The sequence below is a fragment of the Ipomoea nil genome, unplaced genomic scaffold, assembly GCF_001879475.1.
Source record: "Ipomoea nil cultivar Tokyo-kokei standard unplaced genomic scaffold, Asagao_1.1 scaffold2565, whole genome shotgun sequence".
Classification (NCBI taxonomy): domain Eukaryota; kingdom Viridiplantae; phylum Streptophyta; class Magnoliopsida; order Solanales; family Convolvulaceae; genus Ipomoea; species Ipomoea nil.
Genome location: NW_017618993.1, coordinates 329,815 through 354,548, shown reverse-complemented (window position 1 = coordinate 354,548; position 24,734 = coordinate 329,815). Strand labels below are relative to the sequence as shown.

Genomic DNA, 24,734 nt, shown 5'->3' with positions numbered 1-24,734 from the left:
ATACATCTATGATACTATTAATAAGCTAGATCTATATGCTAGGAGGTATGGTTTTATGTATAATAAGGTAACCTAGAAATGATGAATTAGGAATTGGAATATAGATATTATTCCTTATAACCAAGTTAACGTAGGTGGTCGAAGTATATATCCAAGTTACAAATAAGATCAGAAGGCTCTCTTAAGGGCAAGAAGTCTACAAGGTCTTAGAAATTAATTTTCTAAAATAGATTAGAGAGAGTTATATTTATAGATTTAGTGAATGGACAAGCTACAGATCAAACTGTCTAACAAGGCTAGTATGACACATATCTTGATATGCATGGGTTGGTTAGATCGGCCACAACAAATATAGGGCAGTAACATAACCTCCAAGACAGTGACATTTGTGTAACTGGGAATTGACCTCGCAATTTGCGGATATCCACTAACTTCTATCTTAAATAAATTCAAAAGATTAATAAAATGTAAATAAATGTACAAATTAAAACTCACATTTCATAATAAATATAATGCAATAGTTCCCTACACTCCTCTTTTTCAAACTATTCAAGCTGAATCCAGTAAAGGCACTGATGATAGGATGACATATACATTCTTCAAGACATATAGATCTCAAGATATAAAGATCTTAAAATTCCTATTCCTAATCCTGAAGATGATTCAGAGGAAGAAAACACTGAAGAAGAAGAATATGATCCACTTCCTACTCCTCTTGCTGATGAGCATGATGTGCCACTGGTCCAAACCAACATTCTATCACAAGGGGATTGCCACATCAAACTCTATTCGGGAGCTGATGGCCAAAACACCTCCTGAAGATGAAGGTACGGATCTCCCTGATCTAAACTCTCTAGATGAACTCAAAAAGCGGTAGGATCAATACTTTAGAGAAATTTGGCTCTCTCTAAGGAACCTTAAAGACATAGAGGATGTCAGGGAAGGAATCATTTACAAAGACTCGAGCTCGAAAGACTAATACTAGCATGGGGGAATATGAGGAGGATGGGTGAAAAAGACGAGCAGAATACAATGAAGATGGTCAAGCCAATCGAGGAAGTCGGAGAATGGATGAGTGACGGAGTCAAGACGTTCTCGGAGGAGTCGACCTAATCTTGAAGGAGTCGGAACGGCATCAGAGCAGTCTGCATGATGTGAAAGGAGTCGGCCTAATCGTGAAAAGAGTTGGAGCACCCTTGGAGGAATTAGCATGATCCTGAGTTCAAGAAACACGAAATACCCAAACCTCTAGACTAACAAATTAAGCCCACTAGCTCTGATGCCAATTTAAAGTTTGTGAGTCTTGAATGCAAGAAACTCGAAATACCCCAGACCTTTGGACTAACAAATTAAGTCCACTGGCTGTGATATCAATTGGTATCAAAGCACTATTACTACTAAACCTACAGAAGGTGGTGCACATCGTTAAGGATTTTATGACTGCCAATAAGAAGGCTCACAAGCAAGCTATGTAAGAATAATTATTATTATTCTTATTATTCTATGGTTCATTATGATTTATTGTGGCTCATAATTAAATATCTATTTATAATTTAATAATGAGATAATCCTGTGATTGGTCAGTTAAGAAGATAAGATTGCAGTTTCAATTGCATATCATCAGGTTTACGTTGATGGAACGTAATATCATTTATATTTTCATTCTGAGACTCTGGTCCTCTCCCCAACCTCTCTAAAAACTAAAACTCTCTCCATCGGAGAATTAGATTAAGTGAATGTTAAAGGTCTGGAGGGAGAAATCAAGTTTCTAACTCAAGCAACTACGGGAAAACAATGGAGCCAGGTATGTTCCCAGAACGCTATTTAAATACAGTATGTGAAAGGCATGTGTTCTGAAGATCTTATGTTTTAGGATTAACTTACATGTGGTATCACGAGCCAGGTTGTAGAACATATGTTTTTCCATATATTATGATAAAATGTTGTATATACGTACTTTTGATGGCTTGAAGCATGAAGAATACTGTAACTGTGGTTCACTTCGTTTAATTGCGTATGTATGTACTGTTAGCGTTAAAAGCCATATATCATGAAATAGATTATATGCTATATATATATATATATATATATATATATATATATATATATATATATATATATATATATATATATATATATATATATATATATATATATATATATATAATGTTTAAGTTTGCGTACTGCATTTGTAAGTTTGGGTACTGCATATTCACATCAAAAGCATATATAAGTTTGCGTACTGCATATCACTATATCATGCATTTGTTGTGTTTGATATAAGTTATGTACTGCATTTGTATATATGGATGTTATGGATAATGGATTACAATATAAACATTATTATCCTAGTGCATATGCTTTCATAATTAAAAATGATGTATCTGATGTGATGAAGTATCCATGATGTGTTTGTCGCTTCCGTAATATTGCTGCATATTTGAAATATGAGTTACAGTACGTAATTCAATTTGTTTGATTCACCTTTTTTAGTGCAGTGGTTCATTATATATATGAATTACAGTATAAAATATTAATCCTTACTGAATTCTTCCTCAAGGATTAAGAAGTTACGTATGGACTGATGATTACGTACATGATGTATTTCATTTAAACTGTAATTCTGTATAATTTTTATGTTTTTATTTATTTTATTATTATAGTATTTTTATTTGGTATCTAATTATGATTAATTTGTTAGTCACCAAAGTAGCCAAATTATAAAGTTTTATAGATACCAAATTTAAATAAAATTCAATTACCCATGATTATGTGATGCTTATAATGAGATGGCATGATTTTATTTTTTATAGTATTGGGTAAATTGAAGTTTAATAATTTTGAAATATTTAAGAGTCGCCCAAAGGTGATCAATTATTTCATAATTATAAACATAATAGTGGTTAATTATTTATATTTGATTGTGTTGTTTAGCATATCCAAAGATAGCAAGCAAGTTCAGTCATAATATATTTAATGGCCAATTATATGATTTTTTTTATTTTTTTATTTTTTTAGCATCGGATTATGTTTTAAAGTTATATGTTGTTGGATCACCCAAAGGAGACCTTCAATGTACTTAATTGTTTATGATTATGTTGATTAAATCTGTTTATCTGTTTATGTATTGAAATATAATTAATATTTGAGTATTTTATATGCATTGTAGCATCTAGTTGTGTTTCAATTCATTCGCAAGTTGCGTCTATTGTTAAGTATAATGGGCTGAATTTTGCTGAGTAGCATGAACAAATCCAGTTTCACCTCGGTGTTTTGGATCTTGATCTAGCACTCTTGAATGACAAGCCCGCTGCTATTGATGATAATAGCAGTGATGATGATGTAGCTTTCCATCAAGCATGGAAAAAATCGAATAAACTCAATTTAATGCTTATGCGAATGACACTTGAAAACAACATTAAGTCCACAACTCTCAAATTTGACAGTGCTAAGGATGTGTTGAAACATGTGGAGGAAAATTCACATTTTGAATGTGCTGATAAGGCCCAGGCACTCTTATGAGTAAACTAACCAACGTGAAATTTGATGGTTCGTGTTCCATGCATGATCATGTCACTGAGATGTTGAGCTTAGCAGCAAAATTAAAGTCCATGGGAATGGACGTGAATGACACTTTCCTTGTACAATTTATTTTAAACTCTTTGCCTCTTGAGTATGAGACATTCCAAGTGAATTACAATTCCATTAAAGATAAGTGGAATGTGTTTGAATTGCATGAAATGCTAACTCGAGAGGAAACAAGGCTTAAGAGACAAGGAATCCACTCAATTAATCTCATGGGTCAGTCAAGGGCTGGTAAGAAGTTTGGAAAGAAGAATCAAAAGGGTAAGAAAGGATCAATGAAGACTAATGAGTCATCTTCTCAAATCCACAAAAAGGAACATAAGAATGACAAGTGTCATTTCTGTAAGAAATCTGGACATTTTCAGAAAGATTGCCTTAAGCGTAAAGCATGGTTCGAAAAGAAAGGTATACATTATATATCAGTATGTTTCGAATCAAATTTAACTGAAGTTCCTTATAATACTTGGTGGGTAGATTCTGGTTCCACTACTCATGTTTCGAATACTATGCAAGGATTCCTTATGACCCAAACCATAAAGTCAAATAAAATTTTGTGTTCATGGGGAATGGTGTCAAAGCTCCAGTAGAAGCCATTGGAACTTACCGTTTAATTTTAGATACTGGAAATCATTTGGATTTGTTTGAAACTCTTTATGTTCCTTCAGTTTCTAAGAATTTAATTTCTTTGTCAAAACTGGACTCTTATGGTTTTTCCTTTAAATTTGGAAATGGATGTTTTAGTTTATTCAAATAAAATCATTTTATTGGTTCTACTATTCTTTCCGATGGTTTGTACAAACTAAAGCTTTACAATCTTTTTGTTGAAACTCTATTAACCCTGCATCATTGTATTGGAACTAAACGAAGTTTAGTGGATGAAAGATCAGCTTACTTGTGGCATAAACGTTTGGGTCACATATCTAAGGAAAGGATTTAAAGAATTGTAAAGAATGAAATCCTTCCTAAATTAGATTTTATTGATCTAGGTATTTCTGTGGACTGTATTAAAGGAAAACATTCAAACCACACAAATAAGAATGCAGCCACAAGAAACACACAGCTCCTTGAAATTATACACACTGATATATGTGGACCTTTTGATGTCCCAACTTTCGGAAAAGAAAAATATTTCATCACATTCATTGATGATTTTTCATGTTATGGTTATGTCTATTTGTTGCATGAAAAGTCTCAATAAATAAATGCCTTAGAGGTATTTGTGGATGAGGTTGAAAGACAATTGGACAAAAGGGTGAAAATTATAAGATCTTATAAGGGTGGTGAATATTATGGAAGGTATACTGAAAATGGACAATGCCCAGGTCCATTTGCTAAGTTTCTTGAAAAACGTGGCATTTGTGCTCAATACACAATGCCCGGTACGCCACAACAAAATGGCGTTGCAGAAAGGCATAATTGTACATTGATGAAAATGGTTAGGAGTATGATGAGTTATTCTTCTTTACCCTTATCATTGTGGACATATGCTTTAAAAACTGCTGCCTATTTATTAAACAGGGTTCCTAGTAAGGCAATTTCAAAAACACCACTTGAACGGTGGACAGGAAGGAAACCTGGTTTAAGGCACTTTCATGTTTGGGGATGCCCAGCGGGGATATGCATTTATAATCCACATGAAAAAAAAAACCGGACTCAAGAACAACTAGTGGGTTTTTCATTGGTTATCCAGATAAATCTAAAGGGTATAGATTCTACTGTCCTAGCCATACTACTAGAATTGTTGAGACTGGAAATGCCAAGTTCATTGAAAATGATAACATAAGTGGGAGCGTTGAACCACGAAAAGTGGAACTTAAAAGAAGTTACAGTGCAATATTCTCTGATATCTTCTTCTCAATTTGTTGTTCCTGTGCGACAAATTACTCTACCTGGAGTTACTCAAATTGCTCATCCTGCAACGGTTGAAAATTTTAGTCACTTGCCTAAACAACAAATTAATGATCAACCACTCCATGATGAATTTAACAATGAACCCACAAATGATATTCCTACAGAAGTAGCATTAAGAAGATATCAAAGACAAAGGAGATCTGCTATATCTGGTGATTATGTGGTTTATCTTCAAGAATCAGATTTTGACATTGGTATTGATGAAGATCCAGTTTCATTTTCACATGCTATATATAGTCCTAATTCTTCTAAATGGGTTAAAGCCATGAAAGATGAGTTAAAATCAATGGAACATAATGAAGTATGAGATCTTGTTGAATTGCCTAAAGGTTGTAAGCCAGTTAGCTGTAAATGGATTTTTAAGACCAAACACGACTAAAATGGCAATATCGAACGATACAAGGCCAGACTTGTTGCCAAAGGTTTTACTCAAAAGGATGATATTGATTTTAATGAAACATTTTCTCCTGTTTCGAAGAAAGATTCATTTAGAATAATTATGGCACTAGTAGCTCATTATGACTTAGAGCTACAACAGATGGATATGAAAACCGCCTTTCTGAATGGAAATTTGGAAGAAGAAATTTACATGAACCAACCTGAGGGTTTTTCAATTAAAGGAAAGGAACACATGGTGTCTAAACTTAACGGATCGATATATGGACTTAGACAAGCTTTCCGATAATGGTATCTTAAATTTAATGATACTGTAACGACCTTTGGATTTAAGGAAAACACCGTTGATCAGTGTATATATCTGAAGGTCAGTGGAAGCAAGTTTATATTTTTGATTCTGTATGTCGATGACATTTTGCTTGCTACTAATGATCTTGGTTTAATGCATGAGACCAAACAATTTCTTTCTAAGCACTTTGAAATGAAAGATATGGGTGAGGCATCCTTTTGTGATTGGAATTGAAATATTTCGTAATAGATCACAAGGAGTGTTAGGATTGTCTCAGAGAGCATATATTAACAAAGTCTTAGAAAGATTTAGAATGGAAAAATGCTCTGCATCAGTTGCTCCAATTCAGAAGGGAGATAAGTTCAACCTTATGCAATGCCCTAAGAATGAATTGGAGCGTAAGGAAATGGAAAATATTCCTTATGCATCTTTCGTTGGGAGTTTGATGTATGCCCAAACATGTACCCGACCAGACATTAGCTTTGCTGTTGGGATGCTTGGTCGTTATCAAAGTAATCCTGGTATGGATCACTGGAATGCTGCAAAGAAGGTATTAAGGTACTTGCAAGGTACAAAGGAACACATGCTTACTTATAAGCGATCTGATCACCTTGAGGTGATAGGATACACAGATTCAGATTTTGTCGAGTGTTTGGACACAAGGAAGTCCACATTTGGTTATCTATTCCTTTTAGCTGAGGGGGCTATTTCTTGGAAAAGTGCGAAGCAGACTGTCATTGCTGCATCCACTACGGAAGCTGAGTTTGTGGCATGTTTTATGGCCACAAATCATGGATTATGGCTGCGAAATTTTATTTCGGGACTTGGAATTGTTGACAGTATTGCCAAGCCGCTGAAAATTTATTGTGATAATGCTGCATCAGTCTTCTTTTCTAAAAACGACAAGTATACTAGTGGTGCTAAACATATTGATATGAAGTATCTTGCCGTTAAAGAAGATGTTCGGGAACGAAGAGTATCAATTGAACATGTAAGCACTAGATTAATGATTGCAGACCCATTAACTAAAGCATTGCCACCGAAGGCATTTCGTGAGCATGTTGAAAGAATGGGCGTTATTGGAAACTGTTAACATTATGTTAAGGTTGTGTTTTGAAATATTTGATACTTAGAGCTCAATATAGTTTCGTTTCTGTATTAAAGTATCCTGTTTAGTTTATGAAGTATATATACATGAATGTTTTATGTTAATATAAACAGGATTTGTCTTTGACAAAGACATTATCGTGGACCATAATGAAAAAGTTTATTATGAATCATATTGAGTTTGAAATTAATATTGTGATACATGGAAGGGACTGCGTTAAATTAGTGACGTATTACCGCCATGATTCTTATTAATTTCTAACTTAACGATGACTTATGTTCTGACCAATATAATGAAGGAATTAACTTATACTATGCATATTATGTTTCAAGTTCATTATTAAATTTATGACTTATGAGCCAAGTGGGAGAATGTTAGAATAATTATTATTATTCTTATTATTCTATGGTTCATTATGATTTATTGTGGCTCATAATTAAATATCTATTTATAATTTAATAATGAGATAATCCTGTGATTGGTCAGTTAAGAAGATAAGATTGCAGTTTCAACTGCATATCATCAGGTTTACGTTGATGGAACGTAATATCATTTATATTTTCATTCTGAGACTTTGGTCCTCTCCCCAACCTCTCTAAAAACTAAAACTCTCTCCATCAGAGAATTAGATTAAGTGAATGTTAAAGGTCTGAAGGGAGAAATCAAGTTTCTAACTCAAGCAACTACGGGAAAATAATGGAGTCAGGTATGTTCCTAGAACGCTATTTAAATACAGTATGTGAAAGGCATGTGTTCTGAAGATCTTATGTTTTAGGATTAACTTACAGGCTAAGCATGAAATCTAGGACAACTTTGCCATGTTTTTCAGAGATTACATGTTTGAAAAGCAGGAAATGAAGAGAGAAATGAGGAATGAAACCAGGCTCTGCAGAATCAGATTGAATATCTTAAAGCTGAATTGGCTGCTGTCCAGTAAAGGATGGTAAACTACTTCAAAAATCTTCAATCCAGAATGGAGCCTATATGTAAAATGCATATATGTAACACCCCATAAAAACAAGCTATTTAAAAGCCTTAAACATGCAGATAACTGAGCTAAACAACAAACACAGGGGAAGACTGAAAGATAACTAGATAAACATAATCTGAAACATGGGGTGTTATGCCATGTTCACCAAAAGGATGAACGCTACGGCAACATCTGCAATGTTTACATCTAAACCCATAGTATCAAAGTACTACATCTAAACTGGCACACAGGCCACAAAACAAAGAGGGAGAAGCTATACTAGCAAGCACTAGACGCGCACTCGTCTAGACATCACCTGAAAGAACACAATAAAACATGGGACGACTCCCGATCAGCGAATAATGCTGGTAACCCACCAATACATGTGAAATAACATACATAGATAAGGTATAAGTTGTAAAGCCATTTTCGAAACGGAATACATAAGTATATAAGTACAAAACCAAGAGTAGTAGGCAACACAAGACTCAACACTCTCAACAAGAACACGGGAACACATCCCAAAATCACAAAGGATAACCACAACACAAAGGGTAAAGACAAGACCGATGGCAACACATGCCTAGGCCACACATGCCCTTGTGACTACACACGTCACAAGAAGAAAACTCACAACAACGGCTACACGAGCCCTCGTGACATCACCCATCACGAGTTGATATGCCTTCATTATGCCCGGTTCCAACCTTATGACTACCCCCAACCTTGTATCTTCTTCCAACCATTACCTCCAGGACCCCTGTACAACCAAGTCCAACCTTTTCCCTCCTGGGACCGTCGTCCCCCACCAACGACCACCAACGAGACCACAAATTTCATAGTACACGAGGGTACCGTACACACACACGGCAACACATGCCACCCAAGAATCACGTGAACCTTACACAAAGGTCACAACTCCATAATCACGTCACGGCCACCACGAGGACCGCTGCAATACCTTGGTGACTAGTGTCCCATACCACTAATCATGCAATCCAGGTAAAGCCACACACACATCACACCTCAACAGGAATCAATCAACGGATCACAACGAAGATATGAAATCATACTCAATCAAGGAATGGATCACAGTTCAACAACAACAACGATGAATAACACAAGTTATCATCAACCAATAGGAAGGTACAAACAACACACATGCTAGCATTTAAAAACCAAACTAGCATGCTTATCAAACGGGCAAACCAAAGATAGTTCCGAAGAACACACAAGACTCATCACGGTTCAACGAAACACAATGTTGAACACTTAGCACGATTCAAGACACCAAAACCTACATGGAATCCTACCATATAGTTCTAGACATACGAAACATCAAGAAGACACTCAAATAGTTCCACAAAAGAACATCTGGAAGTCCAAAGACCAAATACCGAGTCAAAAGAATCACGGGGAACAAATCCCACAACAACAACAGCATGTTCCCTGCGGGTGGACCCACGGGTGGTGCCCCGCCCGTGGTTCCGCCCGCGGGAACATCTCCCACGAGGCCTTGTACCCCGCGGGTGGGGCGACGGGTGGTGCCCCGCCTGACGTTCCGCCCGCGGGTACACGTCCTGTACCAAAACAATCCCTTCGGGGATTTTCATCTCCAAACTTAAATACAAGTCCAAAACATGCCAAATCTCACCAAATACAACAAAATGACTTGAATCAAAGGAAATGCCAAACAATGACACAAATGAACCCTAAACACAAGCTCTAGATATGCATTTTCACAAGATCATGCATCAACACTCACATTTCATAGAAAAACACATGTAGAATCCAAGAAATCACATATAGGTAAGCAAAATAGGTTTTGTAGAGCATGGGTTACCTCTTGTAGACTAAAGACTTCACTTTACACCTCAACAAGCTCCTCTCAAGGCTCACCTTCCAAACCCACTTCAAGAACATACCAAAAGATCATAAAGATCCTATCTTTAAGAAAATACACCTTAGATAAAACCAAAAACACAAGATGAACTTAGATCTTACCCTCTTGGATGCCCAAATATATGAAAGGTTGAATCTTGGAAGCAACTCTTGAAGTGCAAAGCTTCAACTTGGCTTGGAAGAAAAGCTACTCACCTTTTTAGAGAGAAGGTGGAGCTAGATTTTTAGAAAAGTGTAAGGAGAGAATGAAGGTGGTCTACTAGGTTAGGTTACAATACCAACAACAAGTGAAAGGTCAAGAATACCCTTACTAACATAAGGAAGTGTAAGGAACAAGGGAACTCCTTACAAAGCTCAATGTACAACTTTGACTTTGGGGTTGACTAGTCAATTACTAGTCCCCAACTATTAAATTTCAGGAATTTAAGGAATTAAATTACAAATTGAGATAGGATTAGTTACTCAATTAACCCCTTAATTGAATTTGGATTTCGGGGTGTCACAATATATCAATGGAAGATATGAGGAAGTAACAACTCATAGACTCTTCCATCCTTCAGGCCATTTATGATGCCAAAAAGGGAAAAAGAGGCAGTCATAGCAGAAGTAGAAGTAGAGGATCTTTCAGACCACCACCACCATTTGCTCTTAGCTTCAGACCAAGATGATGGAGCAAATTATCTGGAACTAACCAATATACTTGGTTAAAAGAACAACAAGGACTAGCACCTCAAGGACCACCCCAAGACAGATATTTAAAGTCATGAGGAGATGCTCAGACTAGGGCTGTTAATGAACCGAACATAAACGAACAAAGGTTGTTCGTGTTCGTTTGTTAAGAATTTTGGAGTGTTCGTGTTCGTGTTTGTTTGTTAAGATTTTTGAAAATTCTGTTTGTGTTCGTTTGTCAAGCGTTAATTAGTGTTCGTTAATGTTAGCGAACACGTTCACGAACGTGATCGTTTACGTTAACGAACATGTTTGCGAACGTGTTTGTTAACGTTAACACGAACGTGTTCGTTAACGTTAACAAACACGTTCACAAACATGTTCGTTAACAACCACGTTCACGAACATGTTGGTTTACATTCCTGAACACGTTCGTGAACCATTAATAACCAAACACCTGCACATGTTCATGATCACAATTCGTTTGTGAACAAGAAATAATCTATGTTCACGAACAATAATCAAATAAACAACACAATTACAAAACTAATACAAATAACTAAATAAGTCAACTCGTAGCACTAATATCAAAATAAAAATTCAAGTCTCAAATAAAATAAAAATACACAAACACATAATTTGTCTGTTCACATTACAAGCCAAAGCGTAAAAACATAAAGCATGAGATATTTACATTCTGCATCCATCATCACAAAAGCTTAATACCTTAACTACAAGTTCATTCCATCATCCCAAAAGCTTAATACAATAATACCTTAACTCCAAGTTCATTCAAGTGATATCGTCTTCACATCTTCAGTAAACTACATTAAATGATATATATTGTTATTATTATATATGCAAAGTATTGAAGATAATTACATAAATGGAATATACTAAATAAAAGAGTTGAGAATACTTACTTTTGGTTTTCTTTTTATATCATATAAGTTACGCAACTAGTCGCTTCTGATCCACAAAGTAGCATTTGAATAGTATAGGTCCCCAAAGATGCCCGATATGTATCAATAACTCTACTACCAGCACTAAATGTTGACTCTGAAGCAACCATTGTGATCGGAATTGATAAGATTTTACATGCCATTTTGGATAATACTCTAAACTTCAAGTTCATTGACTTTCACACAAATACAATGTCAAAGTGGCATACTAGTTCTAAAGTGAATCTAAACTCAATAATATTAATCTGTATAAAAATACTAAAAATACCGTATTTGTTTCTAAGGCTTCGCAGAAGATTGAAATAGCAAGCAAGCAAGGAGATCTGTATGGATGGATTGAACAGCAGACCATATGTGTTTCAATGCATATATATATATATATATATATATATATATATATATCATATAAACAATATTCATATACAAATGCATCTATTTGACTATCATATACAATTTTTAAAGGATTTTATAATAGTAGGATTAAGCACTAATCAAGAAAAGAAAAAGAATATCCAAAATAAAACATATATAATACTATGATTAAACACTAATCAAGAAAAAGAAAAAGAATATCCAAAATAAAAATAGACAGAAATCTTTAAAAAAAAAATATTAGAGAGAGAGAGAGAGAGAGAGAGTGAGAGAGAGGTGCGTTGGCTACTACGCTCGTCATTGCGGAGTAGTGGTGGAGGTGTGAGGGAGGCATGTCTATGTCTACTTCTGAGTGTTAATGGTGAGTTTATTGGAACTGTGAAAGGATGGGGTATTAAAGACTTGAAGTGCGACTTGCAAATAGTGAGTTTAGGAAACAACTTACCATCTGGTGATTTGGTGAAGAACAATGGCAGCAGCGACCAGTGGATGAGCGAGAAAGTGCGGAGTTGCGGACTGCGGGTGGGAAAAATTTGAAGGAGAAAAGGGGAAAACCCTAAATGAAAGTGACTTGTGTTAAATTACCTAATTACCCATGTCTATGTATATATATGTTTGTGAACATGTTCGCGAACATTATTAAACGAACACTAAACGAGCTTGTTCACGAACATTATTAAACGAACACAAATGAGTTTATTCACGAACATTATTAAATGAACACAAACGAGATTGTTCACGATCTCTTAGCAAACGAGCATACAAATGTTCAAGCTTTGTTCGTTATTAACTGGGCTCTTAATTTTGTTTGTTAATGGTTGGTTTATCTTAACAAACGAACATAAATGAACGCTTACCGAACATGAACACGAGTAGTTTGCTAAAAGCTCTGTTCATTAACACCCCTAGCTTAGACAACTGGTCAGTCTCTTTGGTCAACATGGAGAAAATTTGGAGGATAATTAAAAGCTAATAATTAAAACTTAAGCTAATAAGGGATTCAAACCCTCTCCCAAACTTTAACTTACCCACTACCTTACTACTACACTAAGCACCACTTTGGTAACATTACTTAACAACAACCTATTTAACATCTACTAAGTAACAAGGATAGGCAAAGCTCACAATCTTCTCCATCTTCTTATTCGATCTTCTCTGCCACAAGGCCGCGGGTGGTGCCACGGGCAGTTCCACCACCCGTCGCCATATCAATGGTGCACCACAGCCACACATCGCCGGAGCCTCACCGTCACGTCGTCACCGTCGGGGAAGGAGATGCTCGCCGTAGCTTCACCCAAGCTGCCATCGCCATGGACCTGCCCTGTTCCGTCACTTCCGCTGGAAAATCTGCTACCTTTGCCACTTCGCCGGAGCTCCTCTCGGACTGTCGCCGCTCCAGGAAAGAGGAAGAATGATCGTTGCTTTGCCTTGCCTTGATGGCGTCGACAAGGTGGAACCACCGCCCTCTTCCTAACTAACTACTGTCGATGGTCGAACGCCACTCCCCAAGTTGTTGCTGCCATGTCGGAGAAACTGCCGGAAAAACAGAGGTCACGAAGCTTTGACGTAGCCGCTAGTTTGCCGGAGACGTGCTGCCCTGCCGTTGGTCGAGAGAGCTACGATGAGCGGAAGGGAAGCTTGGCCGAAGAGATGAAATAGGAGAAGGGTTTGGTTGATCAGCTCGGGGAACAAAATATAAAACATACGTATACACACATATTATTTATCTAACTAGGATAGGGTTTCTATTATTTAGGTTGGGCTTAGGCTAGACTTGGGTTGGGTTTAAACACTTTGGGTTCCCATAATAATAATAACACATACATTATACAACATATGGGCTTGACTAGTTTGGGTTCAAAGCATACATAACATATAAATAATAAATATATTTTTGGGCTTAAGGCATTTGGGCACAAAAATGCCGATTCACAATAATAGGTAGACCCGAGCCCATTTAAATTAATTAGCTATATATATATATATATATATATATATATATATATATATATATATATATATATATATATATATATATATATATATATATATATATATATATATATATATATATATATATATATATATATATTAAGAAAAATATTTACTATCGGGACTATAATTTATTTTATGAAAATACGGGGTGTCACAATCCTAGTGCAATACATTGGATGGCTTTAAAAAGAATTTTAAAATATCTGAATAAAACTATTAATTATGGTTTAAAATATTCAAAAGATATTTCCATCCTTGAAGGATATTCTGATGCCAGTTGGATATCAAATTAGGAAGATTATTCCTCAACTAGTGAATGGGTATTTATGCTTGGAGGAGGTGCTATCTCCTGGGCTTCTAAAAAGCAAAGTTATATTTCAGACTCAACTATGGCATCTGAATTTATTGCATTGGCAGTAGCATGCAAAGAAGCTGATTGGCTAAGGAATTTAATTCTTGAAATTCCAGTTTGGCCAAAACCGATGTCACATGTTTTAGTACATTGTGACAGCGCTACTACACTGGCCAAAGCATATAACAGTGTTATAATGACAAGTCAAGACACATAGGTTTGCGACATAGCTATGTGAAAGAGCTCTTAAATAATGGTGTTGTAGCACTAGACTTTGTACGGTCCCGGTTCAATCTAGCGGATCCGTTTACAAAAGCCTTGGCAAGGGACATGGTTTTTAAGACATCGGAAGGGATATGTTTGAAACCCGTTGATAGGCAAGAGATGAAGGAAAGCTCAACTCACGCCTAAGTTATTACGTTAGGCCTTGAGTTCAATGTAGATAATTACTTCATTTATTGGCTGCAAGTACTATATTAAAAAGATATCCCTAAGGTAAGTACTTGGTCTGCATTGTAGTAGGGATGAGTTTTACTCTTAATTGATCTTTTGAAAAAATTCTTGGTGCAGGGCATGAAATAAAAGATCAACCTATGTGAGCATGAAGTGTGGCCGCTTCAACAAGTTTGGGTTTTCTTGGATATGCTTATGAATGGATACAGACACAGGGCCTTTAATAGTGTCAAGTTATTTTGAATTGTAGTAACTGTAAAGCTTGTGTGTATTATATCTACGTTTCTTCAAAGAGACTGCGTGATTCAAGGTTCGTCAATCACTGCAATCCGAATTAATGTAACGCATATAATACTATGTGAAAGTTCAATCTTTAAGACACTTTCATTTATGCATGAGTTTTGGATCTATATATTGGTACAGTGTTAATTTTTACTATATAAATGGAGGAGGAATGTTGGAAATTTATATAGTAATGGAGATTAATGTTTTAGATGGACTACCATGAAAAGTTTAAATAATATTTGGAGTTGTGGAGTTATAAATATTGTTTTAGTTTGGTAGAAAATAAGTTGGGAAATATGAATAATGCGTACGATTGGAACCGAATAGTACTCAAGTTGATGTGCGCGATTCGTTGGTTTTAATTATTCGTTGGTATTAATGAATTATTGACTTTTAACGAATCAATGGTTTTAATCAATTCGATGATATCGAATCGATGCTTAACGAATTGATGTTCAATTTGTCAATAACGAATTGATGTACTAATTCGTAAATAACGAATTGCTGTACAATTCGTCATTAACGAATTGATGTACAATTAGTATATTAACGCATTGGTGGATTCGTTGAAAGGAGTTGATGCATGAAATGGTTTGCTTCTTTCGGCCACATGAAATTAAACATAAGCTTTTTTGGTTTGTGTCTACTGCATGCATGTAAGTATTTATATATGTTATTTATTTATTTTGCATGTTAACATGCAATGATTTAATAAATAAATAAATAAATAAATAAATAAATATATATATATATATATATATATATATATATATATATATATATATATATATATAATATTTTACTTTGTTATTTTGTATGCAGTGTATGAACCTACGAAGGTCGATATCATATGAATATATATAATATTCAATTGTATATTTCCCAATATATCAGATAAGATATGTCTTATGGAAGTTGAGTTTTTGAACTCCAGTAACTTCCATGTAATTTTTCCAAACTGCTATATTTACATCTATAAATATGTGGAGAAATGTCTGAAAAGAAGATGCAAAAACTAGATTTTTCACAGTACTGCAATTCTACAGGAAGTTCTTAAACAAAGCAATTTAAGAATTTCATCATCTTCTTGTATCCCATAAGATTAAATCTTGAACCTTGTTGCTTTATATGAGGGAGATTTAAAGCTTATAGGAAAGTGAACACACGCCTGAAGATCTTCTTTCCTCACTTCCCTATCATCAATCACTCCATTTTCTAACACTCTCCGCGGACCAACCCATGAATACTGCAGAAACAATAAACATCACATGAAACTTTCTTCACTGATTGCCACTTTTATTACTTCATTTTAGGGTCCGTTTGGAAAGCAGGAAAATGACTTCTGGAAAATGTTTTCTGGAAAATGAGTCATTTTCCGGAAAACATTTTCCTTTCCAGTGTTTGGTTGCATTCTGGAAAACTGTTTTTGTGTGTTTGGTTCATTTTCTGGAAAATGAGTAGAATTGTATAATTAAACATTTTAATTATTTTATTTAGAATATTACAACATGTATAATATATAATAATAATTTTAAATATAATAAAAAAATAACTAATAGTATATCAAAAATATTATGGTGGTGGTGGTGGTCTAGTGGTAGTGGTGTTATTTGTTATATAATAATAATAATAATAATAATAATAATAATAATAATAATAATAATAATAATAATAATAATAATAATAATAACTGGTGGTGGTATGACGGTGGTGGCGGTGGTATGGTGGTGGTTGTGGTGGCGGCGACGGTGGTTGCGGTGGTATGGTGGTGGTGGTTGTGGTGGCGGCGGTGTGATGGTGGTGGTGGTTGCGGTGGTATGGTGGTGGCGGCGGCGGTAGTGGTATGGTGGTGGTGGCGGCGACGGTGGTTGCAATGGTATGGTGGTGGTGGCGGCGACGGTGGTGTGATGGTGGTGGTGTGGTGGTAGCGGTGGTTGCGGTGGTATGGTGGTGGCGGCGGCGGTGGTATGGTGGTGGTGGTGGCGGCGACGGTGGTTGTTGTGGTATGGTGGCGGCGGCGGTGGTGGTAGTGGTGGTGGTGGTGGCGGCGACGGTGGTTGCGGTGGTATGGTGGTGGTGGTGGCGGCGGTGGTGGGGGTGTGATGGTGGTGGTGGTGGCGGCGGTGGTGGTATGGTGGTGGTGATGGTGGCGACGGTGGTTACGGTGGTTGGTGGAGGTGGTGGTGGTGTGATGGTGGTGGCGGCGGCGGCGGTGGTATGGTGGTGGCGGTGGCGGCGACGGTGGTTGTAGTGGTATGGTGGTGGTGGCGGCGGTGGTGTGATGGTGGTGGTGTGGTGGTGGCGGTGGTTGCGGTGGTATGGTGGTGGCGGCGGCGACGGTGGTTGCGGTGGTATGGTGGCGGCGACGGTGGTTGCGATGGTATGGTGGTGGTGGTGGCGGCGGCGATGGTGGTGTGATGGTGGTGGTGGTATGGTGTTAGTGAGGTGGTGGTGGTATGGTGTTGATGATGTTGGTGGTGGTGTGATGTTGGTGTAAAAGTTGGAAAATGACTTCCCACCAAAAAAAGGGGAAGTCATTTTCCTCCAAAACAAGCCTATTTTCCAAAGTCAACGGAAAATGATTTCCGTTGACTTGATTTTCCAGGCACATCCAAACAGTGGAAACTTGGAAAATGATTTCCAGAACTCATTTTCCAGGTTTCCAAACACACCCTTAAGGGAAAATCAACGATTTGGTCCCTCAATTGTTAGCGAAATATCAATGTAGTCCCTTAATCGCGTAATCATTGATTTAGTCCCTGGAAATAACTGTTTTTAGTTGATTTGGCCCCTCCGGCCGTAGCCCGTTGAAAATCCGGCGATAGCTCCGATTTGGCATGGGTAATTTAGTCATTTCAGGAGTAATTTAATCCTCCTTCTCTAACAATCCCTCCTCATCTTATCGCTGCAACTCCACCACAGAAACCATGGGTGCCATTCTTGGAAAGCTTCTTTCAATCAAATACCCATCCCAGGAAGCCCGAGACTCATCCAAGGAGTACCTCTCACGCCCTCACGCCCTCTTCTCCCACAATCTCCGAACTAACCACACTTCTAGCAGCGTTTTCAACTAGGGGTTCTGAAAACTCTGTAATTTCGCTATCAATCTGATCTGGTTTTAGTGCCTTCTTGTATATGTTGCAACTGAAACTAGCGCTTTGAGCAATTCATAGCCAGTCATTCCAGGCATGCAATAATCTGTGGTTATCATATCCACCTTTAAACCCTAAATTCACATCCACAAAACAATCATCAATCAAATTTTGCTGAACCCAAACCCATAAATATTCTACATTATGAAAGAGAAAAAAAATAAAAATCAACAAATTTATGGAATTCACTTACATCAAACCCAACAGAACTCTCTTCCTTGTCCAATCCTAAGAATTGCAGAGCTCTACTCCCACTATCCACTGCTGTCACTGCAACAAACAAATTTTTTTTTCTTACAATCTCAGTGAACATGGAAACTAACAGAGCAGTTGCGAATTTTCAGGGCGAAATTCCGGAGCGCGGCAAACCTTTGCAGGATGTAATTTTGAGCAATTTCTCGATTACTTTCTTGTCGACGAGGCTATCATCGACGGCGAGGACATGAACGTCGTGAGATTCTGAGGGCAGCGACAATCCGGCAAGCCCCTCAGCCCTCCGCCACCGTGAAAACACCCCGTTCCTCGCCATCTCTCCCACACAGCTGAATCCGCAAGCTTGCCGGGGAAAGAAGCAAAAGATTATGGTGATTTGAAGCTCATATATCGCAAGAACAAAATCGAAACTGAATCTCTGTGATTTCCTATATGATTTGCTATGCGATTTCCTATATGAGTCTCGGGCTTCCTGGGATGGGTATTTGATTGGAAGAAGCTTTCCGAGAATGGCACCCATGGTTTCTATGGTGGAGTTGCGGCGAGAAGAGGAGGAGGGGTTGTTAGAGAAGGAGGATTAAATTACCCCTGAAATGACTAAATTACCCATGCCAAATCAGAGCTATCGCCGGATTTTCAACGGACTACGATTGGAGGGGCCAAATCAACTAAAAACAGTTATTTCTAGGGACTAAATCGATGATTACACGATTAAGGGACTACATTGATATTTCGCTAACAATTGAGGGACCAAATCGTTGATTTTCCCTCATTTTAATTCTCATTTATTCTTCACTGTGTTCCTTGAAATATAACATTTAGAGAATGGTATTTTAGTTACCTGATCAGGACAATATACAGTTGTCCTGGTTTTTCTTCATCACACCAAATATCGTTTGGTCCCATGCATAGTCTCCAATCTCATTATCGTCCTCTATGAAATTCACCCATATCGGGTTCATATGATTTGGTGAAGAACCAGGAAAAATCACAGTTCCTAATAAAAATATAAAAGTGTTGCCTTGACTCTTAATTGCAATTCATGAGTATAAATAACCTTGGTTGTTCTTGGCAACTGCTACATTTTTAGGACCCTTCAAACTTAATCCTTTATTTTTATCATTAAGGCCTTCACAGTCAGGAAATATGTGTCGTATCGTGTCTACAATATCTCCTTTTATTACGACCAGTGGTCTACCCCTGATCAGCAAGCCAATGGTGCATAATATGTCAGACAAACCAAAGTAGAGTTCTACTTCGCCCTTATATCCTAACTGAAAAACTTTCTTCTCAGAATCATAACTACGTAGTATTTGTTAAACACCAAAGTAGTTGTCTATGAAGTCGATGGTCAGTTTTACAAAATGCTATTAGGTTCTCAAATCCAGTATTACTTAATTCCATAAGAACAAAATCTTTTACAACTCTAGTGTGTTCATAAACATTTTCTAACTTTATATCTGCCTTCCCAAAAATAAAAGATTTCGAATTTAGCATAAATGGTTTCAAATAAAAGATTTTCATTAAGAAATTTCAACAAAACACTTCACTTACGCAATGATAACATTCACACACCATTTTACCCTGCAAAAAAAGAGTTGCAATATTGAACCCTGTATACAAGAATGATGCCATTAATATTTCAATTTTCAATCTTTCAATACCAACTAAATGGTGAAATTAATAATTATGATGCTAGGCAAATACTTAACTGGCACATTCATTATAAGCACCAGTATATTAAAGATGAGCATGTTTAGTTGAATATCACATACTACTGAATCCCATGTCTTATCCCCAATGTCTTTCCATTGGTTTCTCTATAATACCTGCATTTTTAGTTTATCTTAACCATCATACCCTTGAAAAAGAAAAAATAAAAAGATTCACTTACTTAGTTACTTATACCCAAGAATTAACTCAGATACACATATCTGGTGTGATGAAGAAAAACCAAGACAACTGTACATTGTCCTGATCAAGTAACTAAAACACCATTCTCTAAATGTTATCTTTTAAGGAACACAGTGAAGAATAAATGAGAATTAAAATGAAGTAATAAAAGTGGCAATCAGTGAAGAAAGTTTCATGTGATGTTTACTGTTTCTACAGTATTCATGGGTTGGTCCGCGGTGAAAACATGGAACATGGACATGAATTGGATACATTGTTTAAAAAGGCGCGCCTCAGTACGAGGAGGAGGCAATGTGCATTGAGGCGTATGCCTCTTCCGCATGAATAGAGGCGTACACCTCAGCGTGTGAGGCGTACGCTTCAGACATGGCAAATTATTGTGTGGACCATGGTCCACACAGTGTTATGTGGACCATAATAAAAAATACATGTTTAATATATTAAATGTACATTATTTTTGTACTGAATGTACATTATACAATATAATGTACACTCAGTACAAAAATAATGTACATCCCCTGAATATAATGTACATTATTTTTGTACTGAATGTACATTATTTTTGTATTGAATATATATTATTTTATTGTATACAAAATATGGTCCACACAACTTGTATGGACCATGGTCCACACAATAATGATTGCCGACACACCAGGGCGTGTCTGAGGCGGAATTTTGAGGCGAAAAGGCTAGGCCAAGCAATTTTTCAAGCCCAATAGAAAAAGACAACCCCATTACCCTAAAGAAGAAAGAAGCGACTGCAGTATGCGAGAGAAGAAAGAATCTACTGGTTGCCTGCGACTGCGAGAGAAGAAAGAAGCGAGGAGCTCCATTGTCCGGCGACCTCCACTGACCAGTGACCCCAAGTAACGGTGACCTCTAGGCAACGCCGAACTCCCTGCTCCCAGGTACATTTATCTTCTCTTTTCATCGTTTTTTTTTTCTTGTTTTTCTTTTCTTCTCTTCCCTCAACGTGTGTGTAACTATATATATATATATATATATATATATATAGTGGCTTCATATATACAGGAAAGTTGGCAAATTTTTTTATATCAGATTTTTTGTTTTTGTTTTATAGTATTGTTGCCAACTGACAGTGATTATTTGTTTTTAATATTGATTATTTACCTTGTTAATTCTTTGTAGGTTGATTATATCTAAAAATGGTGAATCATTTGAAGAAAAGTACTACTCCCAGCTCCAGAAGATCTTGTGGTGTATTTTATGAAAAATGCTTATAGGTTATATTAATATATTTTTGATAAAAACTTAGGCTTACGCCTGGCCTCAAATTACAAATTTGAGTATAGATTAATATGAAACTGTTATAAATATATTATTATGTGGACATTATTATAGACTAGTTTTTGCCCCGTGCGATGCACGGCATAAAATTTAAGTAACTTTATTGTTGATAATATTTTAAAAACAATAAAATAAAATATTAATTATGAAATAAAGATTCATTCCCGAAATATATTTTTCTTTAACAATACTAAATTGGTTGTTATATCGAACATCACATACTATTAGCATATATTATTATAAAGATGTGTTGTTAGATACCACATGAGATTTTAAAATTTTACATTAAAATAATTATATATATATATATATATATACACACACACACACACACACAAACACACACACACACACACACACATTTTTATAAAAAAAAAATTAAAAAATTAGGAAATCAAACAACATACAATAAAAATAATGAAATTAAATTTTATTATATATAAAACATTTATTAATATGATTTGCAATTAAAGCCTATAGTAGATATACTTGACAATATATAAATAAAAAATACAGTATCAATATCCTACATTGAAACTAACTACAAAAAACTTTTGTTAAACATTGCTTAACTATAATAATAATATACATACAGCATATATAAATCTAAACTAAATATGATATATTTTTATTTCATGAAAGAAAAAATAAAACCTGCAATGCTAAGCCCAATAAACATTTAATTATCTATCATATAACCCAATTACGTTGCATTTCAGCCCAATACCCGAGCCCATTAACCCAATTATAAAAGATTAAAAGCTGATTACCAAACCCTAATCCATATTTTTTTGACGATTGCGCTTCCGTCTACTCTGTTGCGTTCGTCATTCTCTCTAAAATGTTCCACTGACTTACGCGAACCTTCTCTGTTTCCGGCTTCTTGGGCTTACAATAAAATTGACACACTCAATTTTAAATCATCGACACACTCGATTTTAAATCATCACACCTCCAAGTAATCCACTGCTAAAAATCTGTTCAGGGCTGTTGTGGAATTGCTTTCCTCTCCAAATGCCGATCTGAAGAATCGGGTGACCGAAGCAGATCTAAAACAAACTAATAAATACAATATCATCTTCATGTAAAATTTATTGTTTTCAACGAAATTAAGAAAAATATCATATTTTCTAATTACTTAATATCAGTTCAATAATTATTTGTTTAAATTTATTCGTCCTTCCAATATTATTGTTCAAGCAACTGATTTAATTTTAAAAATCTTTTTTTTTTTCAATTTAGTAACTTTTTTTTTTAATTTTTCCCTCTCAAAACTTTATTAGAATGAACAATTAAATTGTTGTCGATCAACAAAATTGTAAGTATAAAAAAATAGGTTAATCTTATTTTTTAAAATCGCATACTCTAATTTTTTTTTTTATTTCAATAAATAATAAATTAATTTATATAATAAAATGTTAACATAAAAATACTGGAATATATTACCTGCTTCCTATCCCGTAAATTACCCGATTCCTTTACATTTGATATGTAATTACCTCTAAGAATGAGTTTTTTTCTTAAGAAATTATAACAAAAAATAAACAACAAAACAGAGGCGTAAACAGAGGCGTAGTATTAAAAAAGATTTAAAAAAATTTCCCTATTATTAATATTTTGAATCCTATAATAACTATAATCAGAGGCGTTTGGTTTCTAATATGTTCACAGTTGTGTTAATCAATGCACTGAACTATGCAATGAATGCATAATAATAATTCCCAAGCATCAAAAACCAAAAGCCGTGACTGTTACTGTTCTTGTATTTATGTCCTCATTATATCTTCTGTTAAGTTTGTATAATATATATATAGTTGTGTTGTTGTTGTATAATGAGATCATAGATAAATGAATAAGAGATTCCCATTTATTCTCCTTTTCTCCCTTTTATCTCTATTCTGTTTTTCTTTTTAACACGTTATCAACGCTTTGGTCTGTATATTCTAGGGAACCAATTACGATCATGTTTTGGCCTCAAACTCAAATCCAAAATCGCCCCACACTCGTCGCCTTTATCAGGGCGTTGTCCTTTCTCCAGCAGCGATCCGACGCCTACACACCGGCGATGATGATTCGAAACCGGCCAGAATGATCTCCGACACAGCCTCCACCCATCGCAATCATCAGATGGACGATTGGCCATCGTTTGCGATATCTCAGACTTCTGCTTCGACGAAAACAATGGTGCAAGGGTAATCGGAGATTGTTGCTAGGTTTCCAGACTCGTCCGTGATCTCTTTACGGGCCAGCGATCATCATCGTTCATCGTCTGAGATGAGATCGCGGATTGCGGCGACTTCGGAAATCCTCCAATCTTCATCTATTCCTCTATTCAAAGATCCGATCCCCATTCTGAATTGACAGATGACGTTCGGGGAGGATGATCGCCATTTGGGGAATTCGGGGCCGACAGGGAGGCCTTCTCTGAGGATAGACCGGAGGGAATGTGAAGCGGAAATCTGATTTGAGGACCGAGACTTCTACGTCGGAAAGGCTTTGTTCCACCGGAATATCGGTGGATTTGAGTAGAAGATGATCGATATGATCAGAAAATGAGTAAAATAACTCCCTCAACAGCTAAGTATTCTTACTTTCTAAGAAATATTTCTACGTGCATATATTTATTTGATATATATATATGATTATTCCGTGCATTAGAAATAGTTAAATATGCATGATGATCATTTTTTATGAATAGTTCCTATAATGTCCATTGATTAATGGGAGATATGCCTTTGTATATGGCAACATACAGGCATACAGTGTATGTATTAATTGATCTCACCAACAATTTTGATGGAATGGCTTAACGTTAGCTTGTTAAGGTTGTTTTACATTATCGTTTATAGGAAAAAGATTTGAGTTTTTTTGTAGAGATGAAGTATGCTATGCACC

The 24,734-nt window shown here is 36.0% G+C and overlaps 1 protein-coding gene and 1 long non-coding RNA gene across 2 annotated transcripts; both read right to left on the bottom strand.

Moving 5' to 3' along the window:
• Positions 1-11,448: 11,448 nt before the first annotated feature.
• Positions 11,449-12,690, bottom strand: LOC109153953. The gene is made up of 3 exons (XR_002049638.1): positions 12,610-12,690; positions 11,754-11,889; positions 11,449-11,654 (listed from the first exon to the last, which is right to left on the bottom strand). It is a non-coding gene; the product is annotated as an uncharacterized LOC109153953 (long non-coding RNA).
• Positions 12,691-18,527: 5,837 nt separating this feature from the next.
• LOC109153955 (two-component response regulator ARR4-like) lies at positions 18,528-19,055 on the bottom strand. The gene is made up of 2 exons (XM_019301840.1): positions 18,771-19,055; positions 18,528-18,671 (listed from the first exon to the last, which is right to left on the bottom strand). Exons 1-2 carry the CDS (start codon positions 18,928-18,930, stop codon positions 18,544-18,546), a joined length of 288 nt encoding a protein of 95 aa, XP_019157385.1. The 5' UTR covers positions 18,931-19,055; the 3' UTR covers positions 18,528-18,543.
• Positions 19,056-24,734: the final 5,679 nt, after the last annotated feature.

Excerpts from the sequence above, each read along its gene's own strand:
- LOC109153955 (XM_019301840.1), bottom strand. The coding sequence starts at position 18,930 with ATGGCGAGGAACGGGGTGTTTTCACGGTGGCGGAGGGCTGAGGGGCTT. Across the intron at positions 18,672-18,770 it reads CAAAATTACATCCTGCAAAG|TGACAGCAGTGGATAGTGGG; the intron begins GTTTGCCGCGCT and ends TGTTTGTTGCAG.